Source organism: Aquarana catesbeiana, linkage group LG10 (genome assembly GCF_042186555.1).
Source record: "Aquarana catesbeiana isolate 2022-GZ linkage group LG10, ASM4218655v1, whole genome shotgun sequence".
NCBI classification, from domain to species: domain Eukaryota; kingdom Metazoa; phylum Chordata; class Amphibia; order Anura; family Ranidae; genus Aquarana; species Aquarana catesbeiana.
Genome location: NC_133333.1, coordinates 207,201,424 through 207,222,997, shown reverse-complemented (window position 1 = coordinate 207,222,997; position 21,574 = coordinate 207,201,424). Strand labels below are relative to the sequence as shown.

Here is a 21,574-nt window from a genome sequence, read left to right as displayed (position 1 = left end):
AAAAGGCTCAAGGGGAGGATTGGACTAATTTCAAGAAAGAAAATGCCTCCTGAAGCCTGATTACAGACAGTTTTTGTTTTGGATAAAGTGGAGAAGTATATAAAGACTTATAATTGATATTCATGTAAGGAATTCCCTTTTTATTAAAGAATATTGTATATGTTGCTTCTTGTGAAGTTACAATGAACAAATCCATGGGGCTCTTGCCTATTCTTTTAGAGTCTTGTAGTATTCTGACCACACCAAGCACAGAGGCAGATCCATGCTAGCATGGTCAGTTTGTGTTTCTAAGCTTTCTGATTGTAGCTACAGGATGCTGTGCTGATGCATGGTGCGCCTGTAGCCCAATAGCATTGCCGCGACACCACTGATCAGCCCTGTTTTGCTTGATTGACAGCTTTTTTCTCTGCTGTCCTACATGTCATTAGCTCTCTCTGCCCTCAGACACCGACCCCCTGCAGAAAGAGGGATGGGCAGAGAGGGTGTGGGGTCACATGACTGCATTCTAAAACTACAAAGTAAGGTATACAAACAATTCCACTTGACACAAAGACAAATAATTATGTCACATATACATTAATATCAGAATTTTATAACTCTCTGTGTCTACTGTCCATTGCAGAAATTCCCACAGTTCCTGTCCCTGTGAAACTTGTACAAGAAATGGGGTAGTGTGGTTGTCACCGGGATAGGAAGGCATGGACAGCAACATTTTTACAAAAAAATTTAATTTTTTTCTTGCCCGTTTCCCTATTGGAGAGAACAGTTGGCTTTAAATAAATGCTTATACCTTTCTCCCAAAGAAAAAATAAATACAACGTTTCAGGAAATGGCAAAATGTATTATATATTTTATTAATGTTGTAAGTTTGGTTCACCACGATGAGATGAGATCTCTGGGTTTTGGTTTTCAGGCTTCTTTTACTTTGCGAGCAAGGACAAAACTCAGATGGCTGTAGTCAACATTATCACTGGGCTCCACAGCTTTAATGATAGATGACTTTTCAATGACGAAGCCGGCTTTAATCACAAATTCTTGTACTTCTGTCTCATCCAAGGTCAGCATAAAGTAGCGATGGTGGCCCACCTTGTGGAAAGTCATGTTCAGAGCCATAAACAGCATCAGCTGGCCTCCAAGTTTCAGTCTGGATGTGAATCTCTCCAGGTTCCTCAGGAAGTCTTCCTTTGTTCTACTGATGGCATTTAATATCCATAGACTGAGGACACAATCCACCTGTGGCACCACCTCAGGATCCAGACCATTGGTTTCATGGTTGTCCCACTTATAAACCCCTTTAATTACTTTTTTCACCTGGTCTTCCTTCTTCTTCCACCCTTGTCTGGAACAAGAAATCATGTCTGATAATAGCAATAGGAATCATTTGTACTATAACTGCTGGTTTTACTACTAACAGAGATACCACAATAGATATCATTAGCTTTTTTTTAACTATTGTGATGTCTTCCACTACTATTAGTAATGATCCTACTACTTAAGCTGGCAATACTACTAACAATAGTATACCACTACAACTTTACTATTTTGTATGCATATTCAACTGTAATCGCTACTAGTTGTAAGTTGATAATAGAATTACTTGTCCTCCTACTGCCACTACAGATTTACAGATAATTTATTTATTTCTTTGATTACTTGCGCTACTGTTAGAATCATTGTACAATTAATTTCAGTAATGCTACTAATAATGCAACCACATTACTGCTACTATTACTATTATTGGTTTTGCTTCTGCATTTACCACTAATAGTAAAGGTGATAAAAGAACTGCTTCTCCCTCTCCTACTATGACATAATTCTGTATAATAGCTTTTTATTATTCCAAGTACTTCTACTACTATTAGTATTGATCTAACTAATAATGCTAGCCATATTACTACAAATATTATGCTACTTTTCCTTTTCTACTATTGTTAATTCCAAAGTTTGATTACTATTAGAAGTAAAGATAAAAAAAGACTACACCAGATAATATACCAGTATATATTTTTTATTACTACAATTATTGTACTATTAATAAAATTGATCCAACTACTAATGCTAGCAATATTACTACAATTACTATTTTACAAGTACACCTTTTCATTACTGTTATTTCTAATGGGTATGTTGCTGTAGACACTACTATTCATAAAGGTGATAATAGTATTGCGTTTTCTCCTACTACTATATACTACTACTACAGGTCATATAATAATAATATTTTTGTAGCACTATGGTTACTGTTCCTACTATAAGTAATGATCCTACTACTAAGGAAGGCAGAAATACTAGTAATACTCCCCCCGGCCTTTCTTCTAGGTCCTGTGATGCTTCTCTTTGGCCATTGGATGGTTTCTGATGTACTGAAACTCCTGGGCATTCGTTCCCAGCAGCCATCTCTATTTTCAAAATGCCAAAAATAACCAGGGATGTTTACCATTCTAAGGAAAATTGCTAGAAGCATGAGATAAAGCTTTTTTGGGGAAAAAATGAATTCCTAGAAATATTTTCAAAGTGGGACTTTGGTTCTTTTTTTTTTTACTGTTTCAAAATTTTAGGTTAAAAGAGCTTTTTTGTTGCATATATTTGCAAACGTATGTAAAGCCACAGTGTTACGTCAAGGCACCTCTGCGAAGTGCAAAAACTCTGAAGGATTGTGTTGCTATGGCTATGTTGGTGATTTTTTATTGCTTAGATATAAATGAATTAGTTACATGTGTTGTGTTTGGAAAATAAGGCTCTATTGATATGCAAATGAAACTGTTGGACTGGTTTATAAACTCCTTACAGGAAATGAGGTCGCAGAAAATAGGGGGAGGGATAGGGAAGACAAACCAGGAACACTTGTTCTGGAGGCAGAGGGGGACAGAGTTGTTTTAAACACAAAAAACAAATAGAGAAGCACATCTAAGTGCAGACTGTTTAAAAGGTTTTTATTAAAAAATAAAAAGGTGCCAAATGGCAACTCACATAGCAAGGTAAGTATTAGGCTAATCATTCAAAGTAAGCCCGGGACGCTGTGTAGAACAAGATGCCGAGGAGCTGCCAGGGTCCGCTGCCATGGCGTGAGATGTTTAGGTAAGCCGGCCAAACACTTCCAAGATGTCGCTGGAATGCACACGTGATGACGTCACCGGAGTACCAGCGCCATCTTGGAAATGTCTGGCCGGCTTCCCTAAACATCTCACAGTGTGGCAGCAGACCCTGGCAGCGGACCCTGGCAGCTCCTCGGTGGCTTGTTCCACACAGCGTCCCGGACTTACTTTGATTGATGAGACTAATACTTACCCTGCTACATGAGTTACCATTAGCAGACATTTCAACCTGCAAAAAGTGGTTAAGGGGAACCCTGCACCAAAATAATAAAAAAAAAATGGTGTAGGGGTTTCCCCCCAAAATCCATACCAGACCCTTCAGGTCTAGTATGGCTTTTAAGGGGAACCCCGTGCCCAAATTTTTGAAAATAATGGCATGGGAGTCCTCCCCCCCAAAATCCATACCAGGCCCTTCAGGTCTGGTATGAATTTTAAGGGGAACCCTGCGGCAAAATAAAAAAAAATGGCATGGTGGTCCCCCCAAAACCCATACCAGACCTTTATCTGAACATGCAACCTGGCAGGCCGCAGGAAAAAGGGGGGGAGGTGAGAGCGCGCCCCCCTCCTGAACCATACCAGGCCACATGCCCTCAACATGGGGAGGGTGCTTTGGGGTCTCCATGTCCCCCCAAAGCACGTTGTGGGTGTAATGCAAGATAGAATGATTGGGTGCCAGTCACCTTTTGAATGCAAGAAAAGGAGATTTATTGTCTCTTAACAGAACTGGGAGAGAGAGGATTAGGGCCAGGACACCCTTAGGCAGATGCAATGGTAATTGGCAGACTCCGAGACAAAATAATAGGCAGACAGCTATACAGGTGGAGGGCCTTTAAGCTGGATGCAGCAACTGTATTTGTATAACTACTGTCTCCTATGGCAACTGAACATGCAACAGTTAATAGAGATCTGTACACGTACCTCATAGTAACCCGTTTTAGATCTTCACCCACATCTCACAGCATCCTACTTTAAATCTTCACTCTCTGAGCTCCCGGTCTCTCACTAGACTTCAAGATCCCAGTCGTCACTGGATCCCCTGAGCTCTTCCACAGCTAACCCACTGTGTTAGTACACCCCTCACATTTTTGTAAATATTTTATGCTATCTTTTCATGTGACAACACTGAAGAAATGACACTTTGCTACAGTGTAAAGTAGTGAGTGTTCAGCTTGTATAACAGTGTAGATTTGCCGTCCCCTCAAAATATCTCAACACACAGCCATGTCTAAACCGCTGGCAACAAAAGTGAGTACACCCCTAAGTGAAAATGTCCAAATTGGGCCCAATTAGCCATCTTCCCCTCCCCGGTGTCATGTGATTCGTTAGTGTTACAAGGTCTCAAGTGTGAATGGGGAGCAGGTGTGTTAAATTTGTTGTTATCGCTCTCACTCTCTCATACTGGTCACTGGAAGTTCACCATTGCACCTCATGGCAAAGAACTCTCTAAGGATCTGAAAAAAGAATTGTTGCTCTATATAAAGATGGCCTAAGCTATAAGAAGATTGCCAAGACCCTGAAACTGAGCTGCAGCATGGTGTGGCCAAGACCATACAGCGGTTTAACAGGAAAGGTTCCACTCAGAACTGGCCTCGCCATGGTCGACCAAAGAAGTTGAGTGCACGTGTTCAGCATCATATCCAGAGGTTTTCTTTGCGAAATAGATGTATGAGTGCTGCCAGCATTGCTGCAGAGGTTGAAAGGGTGGGGGGTCAGCCTGTCAGTGCTCAGGCCATACGCCGCACACTGCAACAAATTGGTCTGCATGGCTGTCATCCCAGAAGAAAGCCTCTTCTAAAGATGATGCATAAGAAAGCCCGCAAACAGTTTGCTGAAGACAAGCAGACTAAGGACATGGATTACTGGAACCATGTCCTGTGGTCCGATGAGACCAAGATAAACTTATTTGGTTCAGATGGTGTCAAGCGTGTGTTGTGGCAACCAGGTGAGGAGTACAAAGACTGTCTACATTGAAGCATGGTGGTGGGAGTGTCATATTCTGGGGCTGCATGAATGCTGCCGGCACTGGGGAGCTACAGTTCATTGAGGGAACCATGAATGCCAACATGTACTGTGACATACTGAAGCAGAGCATGAGCCCCTCCCTTCGGAGACTGGGCCGCAGGGCAGTATTCCAACATAACAACCCCAAACACACCTCCAAGACGACCACCGCCTTGCTAAAGAAGCTGAGGATAAATGTGATGGACTGGCCAAGCATGTCTCCAGACCTAAACCCTATTGAGCATCTGTGGGGCATCTTCAAACGAAAGGCGGAAGAGCGCAAGGTCTCTAACATCCACCAGCTCCGTGATGTCGTCATGAAGGAGTGGAAGAGGACTCCAGTGGCAACCTGTGAAGCTCTGGTGAACTCCATGTCCAAGAGGGTTAAGACAGTGCTAGAAAATAATGGTGGCCACACAAAATATTGACACTTTGGGCCCAATTTGGACATTTTCACTTAGGGGTGTACTAACTTTTGTTGCCAGCGGTTTGGACATTAATGGCTGTGTGTTGAGTTATTTTGAGGGGAAAGCAAATTTACACTTTTATACAAGCTGTACACTCTCTACTTTAAATTGTAGCAAAGTGTAATTTTTTCAGTGTTGTCACATGAAAAGATAGAATAAAATAGTTACAAAAATGTGAGGGGTGTACTCACTTTTGTGAGATACTGTAACTTAAAAACACACACACATGGCAATACATTGTAAAATGCCTGATAAAGGGACCTAAGAGATCCCAAAAGCTTGCCTTTTTAATGAGAAATTTCACTCCTGTGGGATATTTTGTTCTTAATCCCTTCTTACCTGGTCTGTTGGGTTGATGTATAATAGCCTAGTCACCAGCCCAGCAAATCCAGTGCTGTCATGTGGTCATCTGCTGAAACCTGCCACACCCCGGGTCATTCTTTGCCATCCTCCATGTGACATTATCAGGAGGCTGCTTGTCTCTTAATGGTCCTAGCAGTTGGACTCCTGATGATGCCCATGTCATATGTATCCCAGGACACTTTGGGGCTATGTTGAACACACTGTACTTGTTCAATGTAGTATCATCAGGAGGCCAGCTGGTAGGACCTTTAAAAGACAAGCAGCCTCCTGATGACGTCAGGCTTTGGGTGAGGGGGACATCAATCTGTTCAGGCAAGAAAACTGAAAATGTGAGCTGAGCTCTACACAAAAAAGGATAACCCACCTACATTTTTTTTTTTTGCAATTTGTGCAATGACCTAAAGATGTAAAGGTTTGGATTTAAACTTATTGATGGCTAACACAGTACAAGAACCTACAACTGCAATGAATCTATTGAATGCAGTCACACCTTGGAGGTAGCTGCATCCTACTTAAAGGTACAACACACAGTAGTTATGTAGGGGCTGGCAGATGGAACCACAAGGCTTGTCAGGGATGGCAGCCATCCAACACACCTAAAAGGGATTAGTGTATGGAAAAAATATACAGCTCTTCCCAATTAAATGGTGGGCCTTGGTGACCAAATCATATTCTTCTCTGATGTTCCCCTAATGTAAAGCATACCTGTTACCCTCAAGATGGCAAACTCGTTTGGCAGAATGTGACCAATTAGTGGCTTTGATGTCATTGTCCAGCCATTGCTTGAAGTGTTTGAAGCTGGAATCATTCATCTGTACAACATAGATCTCTTTGTAAATATTGCTGACTGAAAAGAGTTGGTACATTATGGACCCCATACTGTTATCAAGTACCTTGTCTCCTTTCAGCTGCCCTGTGGGAAAAAACAACAATAAAACCACAAACCTTTTACAGCTGATCTCTAGGCAGATTTAATAAAAACACAAATGAATGCAGTTCTGTATTTATTTATATATAATTTAACATATTACTTTCAGCTGTCTGTGGGGGAAACAACAACAGCATGACATATATATATATATATATATATATATATATATATATATATATATATATATATATATATATATATATATAATTAAATGTGTTTATATAATGCAAGCCTTGCAAATACGTAATTTTGACTCAGTATCAAGCCTCTTGAAGTCCATGTAGCAGAGATCAGACTACAAGAGGGAGAAACAGCAAATGTAGCCAATTCATTTGCTGCAGTGCTTGTGTACTAGCATATGCAATTAATACAGAGAAAGGCAAAAAAGCCCTCATATAGCATGGCCCAGTCTTATTAGCAGTTGGAAACTCTCTAAGTCAACATAATACAGTATTGTTTCTTACAAACATTAGAAAATTTGATATGTTTAGAAGCACACCCATGTCTTTTTTAAATGAGTTTAATGATAAGAATCAGCTCATGTGAAAGACTATTTTTCGAGCCTTTACAGTAAAGAGCACTTACTATGTGGATGATCCACCAGGACACCAAGGGACTACTCTATCACTGATTCATGCAATTTTATTTACCTTAGGTTGATCCACATTTCGGGTGTTGGTGGGATGGTTGGTGACAAAATATTTATGGAATCTCCCCCCATTCCTCCTTCTATCCTTCTAGTACTAATCCCCCCCCCCCCCACATTCCTCCTTCTAGCACAAATCTCTCCTTCATTCCTCCAACTAGCACAGATCCCCCCTCCATGCCTCCATTCCTCCTTCTGGGGGGGTTTATTAAGCCATGTACTGTTCAAACTAAGAACGATCCTTCTGTATGGAGGAGCGCTCCACTGACAGGATGGGAGAGAGCACAGAGAGCCCGCACCTCCTCCCGGCTGTCTAGCACAAATCTCCCCATCCAGTCCTCCTTCTAGCACAAATCCCCCCCCTTCCAACCCCCCTTTTAGCACAAATGTCCCCCTTCATACCTCCTTCTAGCACAACCCCCCCCCCCCACCCCAGCTAGCACAACCCGCCCCCTCCATTCCTCCTTCTAGCACAAACCTCCCCATTCATTCTTCCTCCTTCTAGCACAAATCCCCCCCTTCCATTCCCCCTTTTAGCATAAATGTCCCCCTTTATTCCTCCTTCTAGCACAAATCCCCCCCCCTTCCATCTAGCACAACCCCCCCCCCCCCATTCCTCCTTCTAGCACAAATCCCCCCATCCTTTCCTCATTCTAGCACAAATCCCCCCCCCCTCCATTCCTCCTACTAGCACAAATCCCCCCCCCCCACTCCATTCCTTCTTCTACCACAAATTCCCCTCCCCCATTACCCTTTCCAGCATAAACAGCCCCCCCAGCACCCACCTCCACAAGCCTATTAGCACAAATGTCCCCCTTCATTCATCCTTCTAGCACAAATCCCCCCCTATCAATTTTACCAATTCACAGCTATTTTTACAGGCTTTCTATGAAAATGTGGATGGTTGGGAACCCTCAGTGCTGACCATTTGGCCACTGTGCTTTCTTAGCTAAGCTTTTATGCATTGATAGTCTATACATTACATTACCTGTGGAAGCCATCTCATTGATGATCATTACATTACCTGTGGAAGCCATCTCATGGATGATCATTACATTACCTGTGGAAGCCATCTCATTGATGATCATTACATTACCTGTGGAAGCCATCTCATGGATGATCATGATAAGGTTGGAAATAATAGGTTGGAGTTCTACTTAAGTTGTTTTTCATTTTTCTACATAATGTGTGCGTGTCAGTTGTAAGACGTAGCTTAAGTCTTTCCAGATGTGTAAGTCCAGCGTCATGTATGTTGAAATATACTGCTTGTTACCTTATATGGAAATTTGCTCAAACTGATGCTTGTGTAACCAGCCTTATAAAAAGCCCCAATAAAGAGCCGACAGGTTCAGTTGAGAGTACGGGACCTTTAAGGCTCGGATCTGATATACAGAAATCTATATTCTGTGTCTTATTTCTTTGATAGCTAAATTTGGCAAAGCAATATAAACTAGAAGCAGTTAAGTTGAAAACTGCACTTAACATTTCTGGCGCCCGGAAGTAGGGACACACCGATGACACTTCAAGAGGTGGATGAATTGGACTGACGGAACAAAAGCACAGGCATTCCGGGAACCACAGATCAAAAAACCTGCGCAGGTAAGAAAAAGCTTTATTTTTCTTATATTCTGTGCTCCCCTGATTTGTGCCTATCCGTTCTGTCAGTTACGGTTCTCCTGGTTTTAAAACACCAGCCTCTGTAGTGGTGAGTCTAGAATTACTGCATATTGTGGTTTATATTGCTGGAATTAATTGTTGTTTTGTTTTCTGTCTGTCTTGTTGAGAAAGTGAATGAGCCTTGCCTAGGTTGGTATGAATTGAAAGAATATCATCCCAATGAGCAGTAGAATGCGTCCTTAACCTCGCAAGAGGACTTTGGGGGTCTGCCGCTTAAGTTTGATATTCAATTTAATTCATAAACCATAGACGGGTTGAAAGTATAAGCCCTGTCTGCTCCATAAAGCAGGGATAAGAGTGTATGAGAGGGATTCCCAGATACAGGGGGAATGAGGTCTCCATAAGCCCGGAGATCTAGTCGGTTACCTGGTCACTTAAAGGAATGCTTGTATATGTTGTAGCTGTCAGTCTGGTCATAATATTTGTCAGTTGGCTAGCATATAAAGTAATTCGATTTCAGAAATCTCATCCTGGAGAGGTTTTTAGTATTCTGGCACCCTAGGAGGAAGGCAACGAGGAACTAGTGTAGCTTTTTTAGTATTTTGTATTGTACACTAAGTGTCCCACATGCTACCTAGGCACGGACTGTCAGAATGGGCCAGCAGAACACGAAACCCCGTCAGGGAATTGTGGCGCATTATACGGTACCACAGATAATTAAAAACATCTATGGGAAAGATGAAGCGCGGGACTTAAAGGATGTCCTTCGTAAATTTAAGGTGAAAGGAGCAGCGGGTTTAGACCCGGATGTATGGAGTGAAATAAAAAGGGACAGACAAGGAGAGGTGTTAGAGAAGCAATGGATGCGTCAGGTTCAATGCTTAATTAAGGTCTCAAATAGAGCAAAAGAAGAGGGGTGGAAATATAATCCAGATTGTGATGGTTGGGATATGAAAGATAGAAGAACAAAAAATGTTGAAATTTTAAATAATCTTAGTTCAACCATCCCACCCCCATATACTGACATAGAGCAAAATTCGCATAAGCCAGGGTTATATCCTGTACTTGAGGGGAGAGGATGGGTTTGTCAGGTTTGTGGAACACAGAATCCAGAATGGGCAATAGAATGTGTGCATTGTGGGGCACAAAAACCTCATTCAGAAACTGTAGCCCCCGTACGCACTGATACACGCATTGTACAGGTAAATAATCCAGAATTTGGACAAGCAGCCCATCCAAACGCCCCACCTACTATTACTCGTAGGATGCAAATAAGGACTTGGAAGCCTTGGTCAGCAGACACTCTTATGGCATTAATACAGAGCGCCCCAGACCCGGTAGCAAAGCCAGCTGCTTTCTGTAGATTTTTTTTTTGTGACACAGTTAATGAATACACATGAAGCAACCTGGCAGGATGGGGAGGATTTATGCAGACATAAAATGACTCTGACCCTGTTTAACTAGTTTATGACTGACCTGCAGACGAGCTGAGGGGGGATGGCAATTTAGAGACAGGAGGTCAGACACATAGACTCAAGGGCTCCTTTTATTGCTAGAATAGAAGCTTTCTCTCAGGCAAAACAACAGGAGAGAGGGTCAATATCACTCATGAAACAAATGCCAGGACAGACTGTATCAGAATTTTACTTATCTATGGAAAGTATGATGGCAGATGAGGGATTGGATTTGGCTCTGCCAGTCACGATCTGAGCCTTCAATAGACAGTTTATGGAAGGATTAATTCCACAGATAAGTGAAAGACTGAAAGCCTGCATACCACCCTTAATTTGTTGCGATTTTTGGCAGAAAAAGGTTGCAAGGTTAATAAGAAAAAGTTGCAAGTGTGTCAGAAAAAGTTATCTTTTTGGGACATTGTATATCACAGGGTACGAGACATCTCACTGAGGAGAGGGTTCAAGTGATAAAGGGAATGTTACCCCCACGGAATTTCAAACAATTGCATATGTTTTTAGGTATTGTGTCATATTGTAGACAATGGATACCACATGCTAGCGCTTTGATGCAGCCATTATACGATTGTTTGAAAATTGTACCGTATATGCTTACAGAAGTAGCTTATGAGTCGTTTGTCACTTTGAAAAGGTTGTTGATTTCTGCCCTGGCTATTGATATTCCAGATTACACCAAGATATTTTATTTGTACATTGCTGAGATCACTGGACACGCCACAGGTGTTTTGACACAGGCACATGTAAAACAAAGACCTATTGCTTACTTTTCAGCAGCATTAGATCCAGTGTCCAGAGGTTCACCGTCCTGTGTACGGGCGATAGCAGCGGTGTCGATAATCCTAGATAAGTCATCAGAAATTGTTCTAGACAATCCAGTTGTAGTGCACACCACACATGAGATACATGCAATCTTGTCTCAGGTACAGCCCAAACACATTTCAATGGCTAGGCAATTAAGATTACAGTGTACTTTACTTTTACCTCCAAATGTTACTTTTCAGCGCTGTACAACTTTAAATTTGGCTACCTTTTTGCCTCTTCAGTCACCAGATTTGGCAAGAGGGAATATTTACACTGACTCTGCCTACGTTTATGGCGTAGCACACGATTATGGCCATATATGGAAGGCTAGAGGTTATCTGACAGCAGCAGGTACACCTGTAAAACATGGAGAAGGGATTAAGAGAGTCCTGAACAATCTTCAAAAGGTTAAACGAGTGGCCATTATGAAGATCGCGGCACACACGAGCGCAAAAACAATTGAGGCAAAAGGAAATGCATTTGCAGATTTGACTGCAAAACAGGCAGCTCTAGGGGAAGGAAGCCCTGAGACCTTAGCAGCGGTAGAGGTGAGTATCCCAGAACCAACATGGCAGCAGCTGAGTAAATTACAGGAGCAAGTAGGGGAGAGCGAGAAAGATAAGTGGGTCAGAATGGGAGCAGCACCAGACCTTGACAATGTATGGAGGGAAGGAGGCAAAGTATGCCTGCCTGCCTCTCTGTACCCAGCAATGGCAGCGGCAGTTCACCTACCCACACACGTCAGTTCCAATTCCATGTATAGGATTGTGAACCAAGGATGGCTCGCCCCTGGATTCAGTAGCACTGCAAGAAACTACTGTGCAGCCTGCCAAATCTGTCTCCTGAATAACCCAGGATAGAGAGTAAAAACCCCACGGAAACACCAGGTTCGGGCCCAATACCCCTTCCAGAGACTGCAAATTGACTACATACAAATGCCTAAGAGCGGCCCCTTTGAATTTGTCCTCGTGTGTATCGATTTATTCTCGGGTTGGCCCGAAAGCTATCCAGTAAAATCAGCCACAGCAAAAGCCACAGCCAAGAAACTGATCACTGAGTTAATACCTAGGTTTGGTCTTCCTGAAACTATAGAATCAGATAGGGGGACACACTTTACAGGAGAAATCATGCAGAATGTGATGACCATGTTAGGAGTTCAACAAAGTTTCCACACCCCTTATCATCCACAGAGTTCAGGATCAGTGGAAAGAGTAAATGGGACAATAAAGTTGAAAATACAAAAAGCCATGCAAGAGTTAAACAAGCCATGGCCAGAATGCCTGCCTTTGGCTTTGTTCTCTATAAGATACACTCCAACAGGGAAAACAGGATTATCCCCATATGAAATACTTTTTGGGAATGCACCTAGATTAGGTCTATACTTTCCACAGAGTATGCAATTGCAATGTGATAGTTTGACTGCATATGTGATACAATTACAACAACGTCTAACTAAGATCCACAAAAGTGTGTATTCTTCTCTTCCAGACCCTAACTCAATAGCAGGTACACATACACTGCTACCAGGAGATTATGTATATGTTAAGAAACACACAAGAAAGACATTGGAACCTAGATTTGAAGGTCCTTATCAAGTGCTTTTGACCACAGCCACTTCAGTGAAATTGGAAGGAAAAGCAGCCTGGATCCACGCATCACACTGCAAAAAGAGTCTTGAACCGAGAGAAACAGAATGAAGATCCTTCTAACTATGATAATAGTGCTTGAATGTTTTCAAATGTTTGTTTATACATGGACTCCGGGTATCAATGTAACAGTTCATGAAAATAGTACTGATCTTAGATGGGTAAATCAGGATAAGAGTATAACACAATATCATTACTACGAATGGTATTTTGTATCAGTAAGGAAACGGTAAAGCACAACAGGAGGATATATATACAATGGCAACATTATGGTTTCAATATAAAAATAGAAGACGCTCTACCCACCATCTTCGAATCCTCTGTATTAACTCCTATTCCTAGATCTTGCATAAATGTTTCGGTATCACAACAGAAAACAAAAATCAAATTTAATGTAACTTTTCCCCAGCTACCAGAATGTAGGTATCGCCGAGAATGGTATGATACAGTTCTGGGAGCTGCAGGAATTGGAATGGGAATAATGAATGGGATACAGATGGAAATGATACAAAATAAGTGGAACCGTGCAGGAAGTCACATAGCTGATAGTTTAATAATTACAAGCAAATGGTTACCTACAACATTCGAAACACAAATTAGCCAGGTACAATTAACTAAATATCTCAATATTATGGTTAATCACACAGCACTAGCCAGTCTGGAGTTGTGGAAAGAAAATCAGGAGTTCATAAACATTACTCAATGTGCTTTTTCTACACTATCTTATCACATTCAAATTAATAGAGCTCGAGATGAGCTACGATTAGGGAATTATCGCACTTGGATGAACTATTTCAAGGGTTTAAATTTAGAAAGTACATGGTTTGAAGTACCAGGAAAAGAAGTTGAATGTGAGGAAAGATGGTGTGCTGGAAGGTTTGATGTATACAAAGTGGAGGAGGTCCAGGTAATGTGTAAGTTAATAGTGATGCCACTCCTGATAGGAAAGGATCTACCTGAATTTTGGTATCCTGAGATCTATGGACACTATGTAGATACACAAAACATGACTCATGATCTAAGTCTATGTGCTAAAACTAATAAGGGAATAGTCTGTGGAAGAAGTTCTCCAGTCTATGAACTTTGCTTATTGAAACATCAATCTAACATATGTAAGTTTCAGAGATTACCAGCAGGTGTAGGAAACAGATTTATGGAGATAGGAACACAACATATTTGTTTAGTCACAAATGATCAGGAAACTATGGAAAGTTTAAATAAAACGGCCCCTTTTTTCAGGATGCGTAAAGAATGTTAAAATGCTTAAATGGCAAAATGACACTTTCCTTTTTGAACCAGATGCACATAGAATATTTAATCTAGAATGGACGGTAGATAATCTTACTGATACTACTCCTTTTATAATATCATTAGAGCCCTTACAGCAAATCTTAAATGAGTCCGAAATACTTAGAAAACACATAGAGACACAAGAACATACCCTTCAAAATAATCTAATATCTGCGGTTATAGATAAAGGGAAATTAATACATTTATCCTCACAAATAAGAGATGAAACAACACATCATTGGTATGATGTATTTGCTGGATGGTCACCCACTGCTATGGCAATTTTTAATTGGATGCTCAATCCGATACTTAATCTAATTTTAGTTTTTGTACTGCTTACCGTGATAAACTGTTGCTTATATAGGAAGATTAAGGTATGAACAGATAGAATGGAAAGAGAAAGGTATTAGGAACTCCAATGACAAAAAGGGTAACTTGACATCACCCCTTTTCTATTCTCTTTGCTTATAAGATGCTGGTATGGATTTGAGGGATGAGGGTAAATAGAGAAGACTTATCCTCCTCTGACAACCCGCGGTCAGGGATAGCACTCTTTGAAGTATCGGCTGTTCACTTGTTTGCAAGGACCCAGAATCGTGGAGGGGATGATGTCAAAGGGGGAAATTGATAAGGTTGGAAATAATAGGTTGGAGTTCTACTTAAGTTGTTTTTTATTTTTCTACATAATGTGTGCGTGTCAGTTGTAAGACGTAGCTTAAGTCTTTCCAGATGTGTAAGTCCAGCGTCATGTATGTTGAAATATACTGCTTGTTACCTTATATGGAAATTTGCTCAAACTGATGCTTGTGTAACCAGCCTTATAAAAAGCCCCAATAAAGAGCCGACAGGTTCAGTTGAGAGTACGGGACCTTTAAGGCTCGGATCTGATATACAGAAATCTATATTCTGTGTCTTATTTCTTTGATAGCTAAATTTGGCAAAGCAATATAAACTAGAAGCAGTTAAGTTGAAAACTGCACTTAACAATCATTACATTACCTGTGGAAGCCATCTCATGAATGATCATTACATTACCTGTGGAAGCCATCTCATGGATGATCATTACATTACCTGTGGAAGCCATCTCATGGATGATCATTACATTACCTGTGGAAGCCATCTCATGGATGATCATTACATTACCTGTGGAAGCCATCTCATGGATGATCCTTGTAGGAAAGCCCATGCTTTCTTCGAGTATACTGGTCCCAAGGGAAAAATGAGTATTAACAAAGTCCTTGGCATCAAAAACATCATCGTGATAATGCTTGCGAATGGTCTCTGACATTTTCTATGCTGGATCTTCGCTAGGTAGGTGTCTTACTCCTTCAAATGATTGTCGCCCTTTATATATCTGTGGAATATAAAGGTTTCAGTTCAATCACAACCATCACACTTCTTTTGTCAATATTGTGGTATTTGACAGCTGAGACAAATAAAAACATCAAGATGAACAGGACCAGCCTGGAGATATTTAGCACCCTGTAAAAAATTTAGCACGGAATCTTCAGTATATGAACTGAATCTTGACCAGTCTCCTTGTAATCATTGCCATTGAAGCTGACACCAAAAAACAAGTATCCTAGTGCATAGAATCCCACCATTCCTCCCAAATGGCACCAGTCTATGGATGAGAGCAGTAGGAACTAGACATGTGCGCCGTCAATAAATTTGTTTTGTTCAGTTCCGTATAAGAATTAATTCATATTTCGTAATTCATGTCCCAAATTCAATTTGGATTCGTACGAAATACGAATTTTCGTTAGGTTTGTTAACTTTTCGTAACAATTACGAATGTTCGTTATGATGAATTTATCATTATGAGGGGCTCCCACCATCCCTGTGCTGTGCTGACTTCCTGGGTTTTTAACTTTTAGGTTTGTTAACTTTTCGTAACAATTACGAATGTTCATTATGATGAATTTATCATTATGAGGGGTACCCACCATCTCTGTGCAGAGTTCCCAGGTCTGTACAACCACTGTGCCCATTATGAGGGGTTCCCACCATCTCTGTACTGAGTTCCCGGGTCTGAGTGTACACCTGCTGTGCCCATTATGAGGGGCTCCCACCATCCCTGCGTTGAGTTCCCAGGTCTGTACACCCACTGTGCCCATTATGAGGGGCTCCCACCATCCCTGTGCTGAGTTCCCAGGTCTGTACAACCACTGTGCCCATTATGAGGGGTTCCCACCATCTCTGTGCTGAGTTCCCGGGTCTGAGTGTACACCCGCTGTGCCCATTATGAGGGGCTCCCACCATCTCTGTGCTGAGTTCCCGGGTCTGTACACCCGCTGTGTCTATTATGAGGGGTTCCCACCATCCCTGTGCTGAGTTCCCGGGTCTGAGTGTACACCCGCTGTGCCCATTATGAGGGGCTCCCACCATCTCTGTGCTGAGTTCCCGGGTCTGTACACCCGCTGTGTCTATTATGAGGGGTTCCCACCATCCCTGTACTGAGTTCCCGGGTCTGTACACCCGCTGTGCCCATTATGAGGGGCTCCCACCATCCCTGTGCTGTGCTGACTTCCTGGGTTTTTAACTTTTTAACTTCATTGAGTAAAGACCCACAGTGAGTGACTTTGAAGTAAGAAGAGAACTGTTTGTGTTGCCAATAGTTGAATACAACTACAGTTAGTAACTACTACAAGATTGTTGCCATAGGAGACAGCGCTCCTACCTATACAGAAGCGGTGTCCGGCTGGAGGCCTTCACCTGTCGACCAGACCTGCCGTCTGCCTATAGAAGTCTCGGAGTCTGCCAATTATCATTGCATCTACTCAGGGCTTTTTTTCTCAGAAAATAGGTGCAGGAACTCAACCATGACCCCCTAAAACCCCCCTCCCCCCCACACACACTTTCCAAACCCCATCAAATTTCACTAACAGTGGGAGGGTATTAAAGAGGCATTAAATACCCTCCTTAAGCTTTACCATCTTCCACATGTCTTACTTTTGCTGCATTATAAAGTTGAAGCATGCAGCTCTAGTATCTCCCCGCACACTGTAGGTGGCTCCTTCTCTCTAACTTGAAGGTAGATCATCCAATGGAGCTGTCGGCATACGCAATGCACCCCCGGCACCTGCATCTCTCTTGTGCCCATCCTGCACTCAGTGGGAGCCGCTCAGGAGATCAAATCTGTCAGGACTGCTGGGAGACCAGCTTTCACTGCTAAACACAGAAGCCGGACTATTCCACGGGGTTCTCTCTATGGACATTTCTATGGATGGACTGCACTATTTTTTGTTTCTACATATGATGCATTTTTGATTCGTTGTATATATATATATATATATATATATATATATATATATATATATATACTCCTTTTTGAGTGATACATTTTATTGTTACTCAGTACCACCACCACAGTGCAAAGGGTTACACTTTTTGGACACTGGGTTGTGTTACATCACTGATACTAGCGCCGCTTACATTAATTTTCTGTTCTTTGCAAATTAATAGAGGACTTCTGTGTTTACCAGTGATAGTGCTGAGCAGGAAGCAAAGGGCCTGATTCAGAGGTGTTGGAACTGAGTTCCACCAAGTTCCAGCTGAAAAAAAGCCCTGCATCTACTTAAGGGTGTCCTGGCCCTAACCCTCTCTCTCTCTCTCTCTCTCTCACAGTTCTGTTCAAGAGACAATAAATATCTTTGCATTTGTAGCAAAGTCTTTAACCTCTTCCAGCTTAACGAGGACCATAAAGGCCAAAGACAGCTGACATCCTTCAATATGTAGTGGGTTGTGAGGCATAGTGTGTGCAAAGATGGTGAAAGTCATTGGGTGCTAGACACTTCTTATATGCAAAAGAGGTTTTATTTCTTTTAACAGTCCTTTTATATTTTGAAGGGAAAGAGGGCCAGGACACCCTTAAGTAGTTGCAATTTCAATTAGCAGACTCTGAGACTTCAATAGGAGGACAGCCATACAGGGAAAGGCCCCAGCAAGGTACCACGTCTGCACGTGCAGGATTGCTGTCTCCTATGGCAACAGTACTTAACAGTTCCCAGCATAAAGTTCAACAGTTCTATCAGCTTCACTACTATGTCTACTTGTAGTTCTTCAGCCCCTTGAGCTCCTAGTCTCTCAGTGGACTCTCTTATTCACTGACTCTGAATCCCGTGAGCTCCTCAAGGCTTTTGCAGTAGTATCTCCCTCAAGCGTCACCCATGCTTCCCTGCTGGTTCCCTAGCTTGGCACTCCAGATACTTTTCAATCTTCACCCCTGCTAACCGGCTCAGTCCCTGGCTTGACACACAAGGCTGATCTGCAAGCCTCACCTCATACTGCTCCGGTACTTGCTTCAGTTACTCACTGTGGTCCCTGGCAAAGGTGGTTGGTCCCTTAGTGGTGACAGCTTCCCTTCTACCTCCGACCATGACAGGTTCTCCAGCCGGCAGAACCATCACTTTTGGTGTCCAGGGCTCAGTAGTATGTTGGGTAGCGTACAGAGGTCAGTGGTATGTAGGGCAGCGTACAGAGGTCAGTAGGATGTAGGGCAGTGTTCAGAGGTCAATAGTATGTAGGGCAGTGTGCAGAGGTCATTAGGATGTAGGGCAGTGTACAGAGGTCAGTAGTATCAGTGGCGGCCCATCCATAGGGGGCGCCCGGGCGCCGCTCCCCCTGCTCTGGTCAAAAAATAAATAAATAAAAACATTTTTTTGAAACTGCACCTTTAAGAAAAAAATTTTTAAAAAATGTCCTTTAACTAAGTGCACTGTGTCTGGGCGCCGGACACAGTGCACTATGGGAAGTGCCCCGTCAATGCAATCACGAGATTGCAGACGCGGCGCTTCATTGGCGGGGTTTGGAGATGCTTTGCATCACAATCGATCGCGCCGACCAGCATCCGCCTGGCCGGGTGCTTTGTTCTCAGTGTGAGAACAAAATCACTTCTGGCGGGCTACAAAAAGATGGCCGCCGTGAGGACAAATCCCCGTGTGTTCAGTGGAGAGGGGAGCCCCTCCCCTCTCTACTGAGCACACGGAGAAAACAAGAAAGGAGTAGATGGGCCGCCGCTGCTGGCTGGTCTGAACATGAGCAGAGGAGTTGGCCGGTGATCGGGACACATTACTGAAGCTGCTAGCAGGTAAGATTAAACAACTTGTGTTGTGCTCTCAGACCTGCAGCAGCTGCCTGTGTAGTGGATCTGGGGAGGAGGAGGGGGAGTGCAGTGAAGGCTTGAGAGAGAAGCTTTTAGCACATTCCAGAGACAATGGCGACCCTAGGGGGGGGCCAGAGGGGGCCCTGACCCCCCCAACATTATGCTGTGCCCCACCATGTGCCCCCCCCAAAAAAAAAATTCCTCCCCCCTCCCCTGCTCGCTAACACTGCATAATGCGAGCGTTCACACAACCACGGCCGCCTGATCTGCTCCTTCACCTGTATCCTCATTGGCAGGGAGAAGAGCGAGTTGCAGGAAGGACTCCACCAGGACTTTCAGTTACTGAAAAAACAGACTGATTTCTCCCGTCCTTAGGACAGGAGGACCAGCCTGTAAATTCCAAGAGATGCCAGACCAGCGCTGTCAATAGCAGGGGCAGGACAGCAAGAGGAGGCTGGGGAACCCCACAGTGGCAGAACACCAGGGCCCGGAGGCAAGACAACCTTTGCAACCCTGATAATTCTCCCACTGCTTTGGATCCTTATATTTTCTTGATATGCTGGTGACATATATCTCTTGTTTTCTGCCACCCTGGGGGACCCCAATACAGTAGGAAGGAAGCTCACTGCAGAACATGTGAAAGGACCCGTTGTGGGGTCGTAGTAAAGGGCCCCAGGATATATATATATATATATATATATATATATATATATATATATATATATATATATATATGCATTTTATAGTTTCCCCCCTACTTTTGTCCCTGTCCCCCCATGTGCCCCCCCTAAATTTGAAAGCTGGAGACGCCACTGTCCAGAGACAGTACATCTGGATGGGGCTGCTAGTGTGGCATGTAGGGGGAGGGGCAGCCTGGCACGCAGTGGATAATGCTATGTAATGCTAGTTGTTCAGGCTGTCCTCTCCTCTCCTCTCCTCTCATCCAGCTGCATTTACATCCAGTCTGAGAGCAGAGACCAGAGCTTCTCCCTGGCAGGGGGGATCTGATCATACTGGATGGCATGGTGACATTGTGCTGGGAGGACAGGAGATGACAGCAGGAGGGGAAGACGAGCTTCGTTCACTGTACACCGATCTGTGATGGATCAGAACACTGACAGGCAGATCTACCATCTCCTGATCATTAAATATCTCCTTCCTCACTGCACCCATCCACCCCATCATCCATCCATCCATCTATCCACCCCATCCATTCATCCCATCCATCCACCCACCCCATCCATCCACCCACTCATCTATCCACCCCATCCATTCATCCCATCCATCCACCCCACTCATCCATCCATCCATCCACCCCATCCATCCATCCACCCCACTCATCCATCCACCACATCCATCCATCCATCTATCCACCCCATCCATTCATCCCATCCATCCACCCCACTCATCCATCCATCCACCCACCCCATCCATCTACCCACCCCATCCATTCATCCCATCCATCCACCCACCCCACTCATCCATCCATTCATCCACCCCACTCATCCATCATCCCATCCACCCAATCCATCCATCCCATCCATCCATCCCATCCATTCACCCCATTCATCCACCCCATCCATCCATCCACCCTATCCATCCATCCCACTCATCCATCCATCCACCCCATCAATCCACCCCATTCATCCATCTATCCACACCATCCATTCATCCCATCCATCCACCCCATCCATCCACCCACCCCACTCATCCATCCATTCATCCACCCCACTCATCCATCATCCCATCCACCCAATCCATCCATCCCATCCATCCATCCCATCCATTCACCCCATTCATCCACCCCATCCATCCATCCACCCTATCCATCCATCCCACTCATCCATCCATCCACCCCATCAATCCACCCCATTCATCCATCTATCCACACCATCCATTCATCCCATCCATCCACCCCATCCATCTACCCACCCCATCCATTCATCCCATCCATCCACCCACCCCACTCATCCATCCATTCATCCACCCCACTCATCCATCATCCCATCCACCCAATCCATCCATCCCATCCATCCATCCCATCCATTCACCCCATTCATCCACCCCATCCATCCATCCACCCTATCCATCCATCCCACTCATCCATCCATCCACCCCATCAATCCACCCCATTCATCCAT

At 43.4% G+C, this 21,574-nt stretch overlaps 1 protein-coding gene across 3 annotated transcripts; it reads right to left on the bottom strand.

Annotated features, from left to right (window-relative positions):
- Nucleotides 1–820: 820 nt before the first annotated feature.
- Nucleotides 821–15,697, bottom strand: LOC141111156 (indolethylamine N-methyltransferase-like). Of its 3 annotated transcripts, none has more exons than XM_073603199.1 (3): nt 15,473–15,697; nt 6,632–6,839; nt 821–1,339 (listed from the first exon to the last, which is right to left on the bottom strand). In XM_073603199.1, the coding sequence occupies exons 1-3, from the start codon at nt 15,615–15,617 to the stop codon at nt 910–912; spliced, it is 783 nt and encodes a 260-aa protein (XP_073459300.1). In that variant the 5' UTR covers nt 15,618–15,697; the 3' UTR covers nt 821–909. The 3 variants fall into 3 exon arrangements, with proteins under 3 accessions (XP_073459300.1, XP_073459301.1, XP_073459302.1); XM_073603200.1 differs by lacking the exon at nt 15,473–15,697 and adding an exon at nt 8,528–8,559; XM_073603201.1 differs by lacking the exon at nt 15,473–15,697 and adding an exon at nt 8,492–8,514.
- Nucleotides 15,698–21,574: the final 5,877 nt, after the last annotated feature.